Source organism: Fulmarus glacialis, unplaced genomic scaffold, assembly GCF_000690835.1.
Source record: "Fulmarus glacialis isolate BGI_N327 unplaced genomic scaffold, ASM69083v1 scaffold5573, whole genome shotgun sequence".
NCBI classification, from domain to species: domain Eukaryota; kingdom Metazoa; phylum Chordata; class Aves; order Procellariiformes; family Procellariidae; genus Fulmarus; species Fulmarus glacialis.
In genome coordinates, this window is record NW_009202176.1 from 8911 (window position 1) to 11714 (window position 2804).

The 2804-nt window shown below is 56.7% G+C and overlaps 1 protein-coding gene across 1 annotated transcript in view; it reads right to left on the reverse strand.

Annotated features, from left to right (window-relative positions):
• LOC104074149 (aldehyde dehydrogenase family 3 member B1-like) overlaps positions 1-763 on the reverse strand; it is a gene marked incomplete at its 5' end in the record, with an annotated part of 5595 nt that extends 4832 nt beyond the window's left edge. The window contains 3 exon segments of the mRNA XM_009574179.1: positions 115-265; positions 408-528; positions 653-763. Of these exon segments, the coding sequence (XP_009572474.1) occupies positions 115-265; positions 408-528; positions 653-763 (383 nt within the window).
• Between the last annotated feature and the right edge of the window lie 2041 nt (positions 764-2804).

A 2804-nucleotide genomic window follows, 5' to 3' on the forward strand; every position in this document is an offset into this window, starting at 1 on the left:
GCATGGGGACACCGGCTGAGCGTGGCGGAAGGAGGTACGGCAGCACCTGAAACCAGGGATGGTGTGGTGCTGGTGTGTGCAAGGCAGGTACAGTGCTGGGGGGGCACAGGGCACAGCTTGGTGTGTGCAGGGGGTGGGAACACCCTGGCCGTGAGGCAAGGGCAGGGAGAGCTTCTTACCTTGTCCAGGTAGCTGGGCAGCACTTCAGCCACGAGTCTCTCAGTGCTCTTGGTTATCTCCGAGGGTTTCATGACGACACAGTTACCTGGAGGGAGATAGACGGGACATCAGAGCAGCAACATGGTGACAGCCAGCCCTTCTGGCACCCCAGCCTGGGGACGAGGTGCCCTCTCGCCAGCGCCTGGCACTGCCTGGATCCTCTGGGCCAGGGGACTGGTTCAGCTCACCGGCAGCGATGGCCCCGATGAGGGGCTGCAGGAGGAGGTTGATGGGGTAGTTCCACGGCGCGATGATGAGCACCACCCCGTACGGCTCCTTGCGGATGAAGGCTGAGTCCAGCCGGGTCGCCTGCAGGACACCCACCACATCAGGAGTGCTTCGTTGCACCACTGTCTCCATGCCCACATCCCACCCATCTCTGCCCGGCAGGTGGGTCCTTCCCCTCCATCCTATCCTTCATCTTCCCCCTTACCAGATTCCTCTCCACGTGCTTGTCCTTCATCCACTGGGACAGGCTGTTCAACGTATCATGGAGCTCGTTCTTGCAGACGACGACCTCGGAGAATTCGGCTTCAAAGTGTGGCTGGGGACACACAGCACCCTACGTGTCAGCTCTGCACATGCTGCAGCACAGCAGCAGCTCTTATCCCTACCCTGCATATTTTTTTACCCAAGATTTGGGGACCCAAGCCCTTCATGTCCCACGATGGATGCGCACTTTGCTCTCACCCCCAAGCTGCACAGCACAGCCCACCACAGGGAGGGGGTGAGCCCCACCACGTCTGTGGCATTGGGGTTTGGTGAGCTCCAAAACCCCGTTGTGATATCACTGGGCCAGTCCTGTCGGCAGTAACCTGCCTGCGGCCAGGCTTTCCCTGCTGGGAGCTCAGTTGAGGTTCGGGAAAATTAACTATTTGGGGAGAAGAGAGGTCTGTGAAGGCAGTGGTGGTGTTTTGGGGAAGAAAGAGCTGGTCTGGCTATTGAGTCCTGTTTGGTCTGGAGACAAGAGCGTCCCGAGTCAGAACCCCTTTTTCTATCACACTTTCACACCAGCACAAACGAAACGAGTGAGTTGATGGACTCCAGAAGGATGGGCTATTTTTTCAGGACCTGCCAGAGAGTAACTCGGGTAAGAGTCTGCAAGGATTTAGCCCAATAAATAAAAGCTCAGAAGAGATCTGGGTACAAATCCCACCACCACCCCCCTTCACCTGGCTTTGACTTTCCCACCGTGGACGTGTCACCGGCATGGGAATAGCACTGGTGCTGATGTCCGGCTCTGCCGGCAGCTCCTCACCTTCCATCGATGGGGAACCCCTCAATGTTTGTCCTACAGTTGGGTTTCTTCTCACCCAGGAGTACGGTGGAAGGTGAGGTGGATCGGGACCGGTGGGGAAGTGGCAGGTTTGAAGGATAAAATCAGCCAGTTCTGGGGGATATCCATCACCCAGATGTCAAGATTTGGGAGGAAATATGGGAGAAAAGGGAATATCCAGATTTTGGAGCCTGTTTGTGCAGGTTTTTTTGGCAGAGTGAGCTGAGAAGGGAGGAGGTCCACCACTGAGCCTAGGAAGGAGGGAGAGCAGGAAGCAAAGGCTTCCAGAAGTTGTCCTCAGCAGGGCGGGAGGAGGGACGGTCGTGCGGAGAGGGAGCACGAAGGGCGGAGGAGTTTGGGAGCAGTGCAGGCGCGTGGCTCGGCACGGCATCGGGAGGAGAAGCAAGATCAAGGAAGAAGCTGGGCTGCCCCTCCAGGGAGAGAGAAAGCAGACAGCACGAGGAGACCAACACATTGGATGTGTTTTCCAAGGAAAAGGGAACCTCAGGCAAATGAGGAAGCACAACCGACACTAACGATAGCTATCAGCCCGCTGCGGTGGGCGTTGGGGCGAGCAGGGTGTCTTGGGTGGGCTGGAGCGGCTGGGCTTGTGCCAGGGGGTGCAGCCCAAGCAGGAGCAGAGCCCGCTCGGGGCTTTCTGAGATGAGGCCAGAAAAGACCGAGCCTGGTACCTCGCTGTGGAGTAGAAGAAAGAAGAAGCAGAGATCCAGCGACCGGGGAGGGTATTGCAGGAGGTGTCCAACGTGTCCCCAAGAAGAGACTGGACAAAGCCCAGGCAGAAGGATGCTCTGACTCCCTCGTGTGACAGCGCAAATCGCTCTCTTGGTAAGGGAGCAGCAGTAGGCGTTCGGGTATCTCGTTTTCCCTTTCACGGGAGTTGTGGCCCCAGGGGCAGCTCACATCGCCGGGTGGCCGGTGCTGCCCGCAGTGCCACGGCAGCAAGCATGGAGCTCGCACACGGCTCTTGCTGTGGACGTGAGGCAGTGCTGCTGGCTTCCAAAAATATTTGGCAGTATCATGTGTATTTGCCCTGTTTCTGAGCATCCTTCAGTGAGCCTTTGATCTCACTCGATGGACCGTCCTTGGGTCCATTGAGCTGTGGGGGTTTACTAAGCTGTGGCTATTGCCGGTGTCTTGGGGATAACCCTCAGCAAGGTGCTTGGTGTGGGCAGATGCAGAGGAAACCATGTGGTTAAAAAAAAAATTCATGACTGTACTACTGTGAAATAGTTAATAATTGTACTAACCAAGATGTGAAATCCCAGATTTTAACCCCCAATGGCATTGC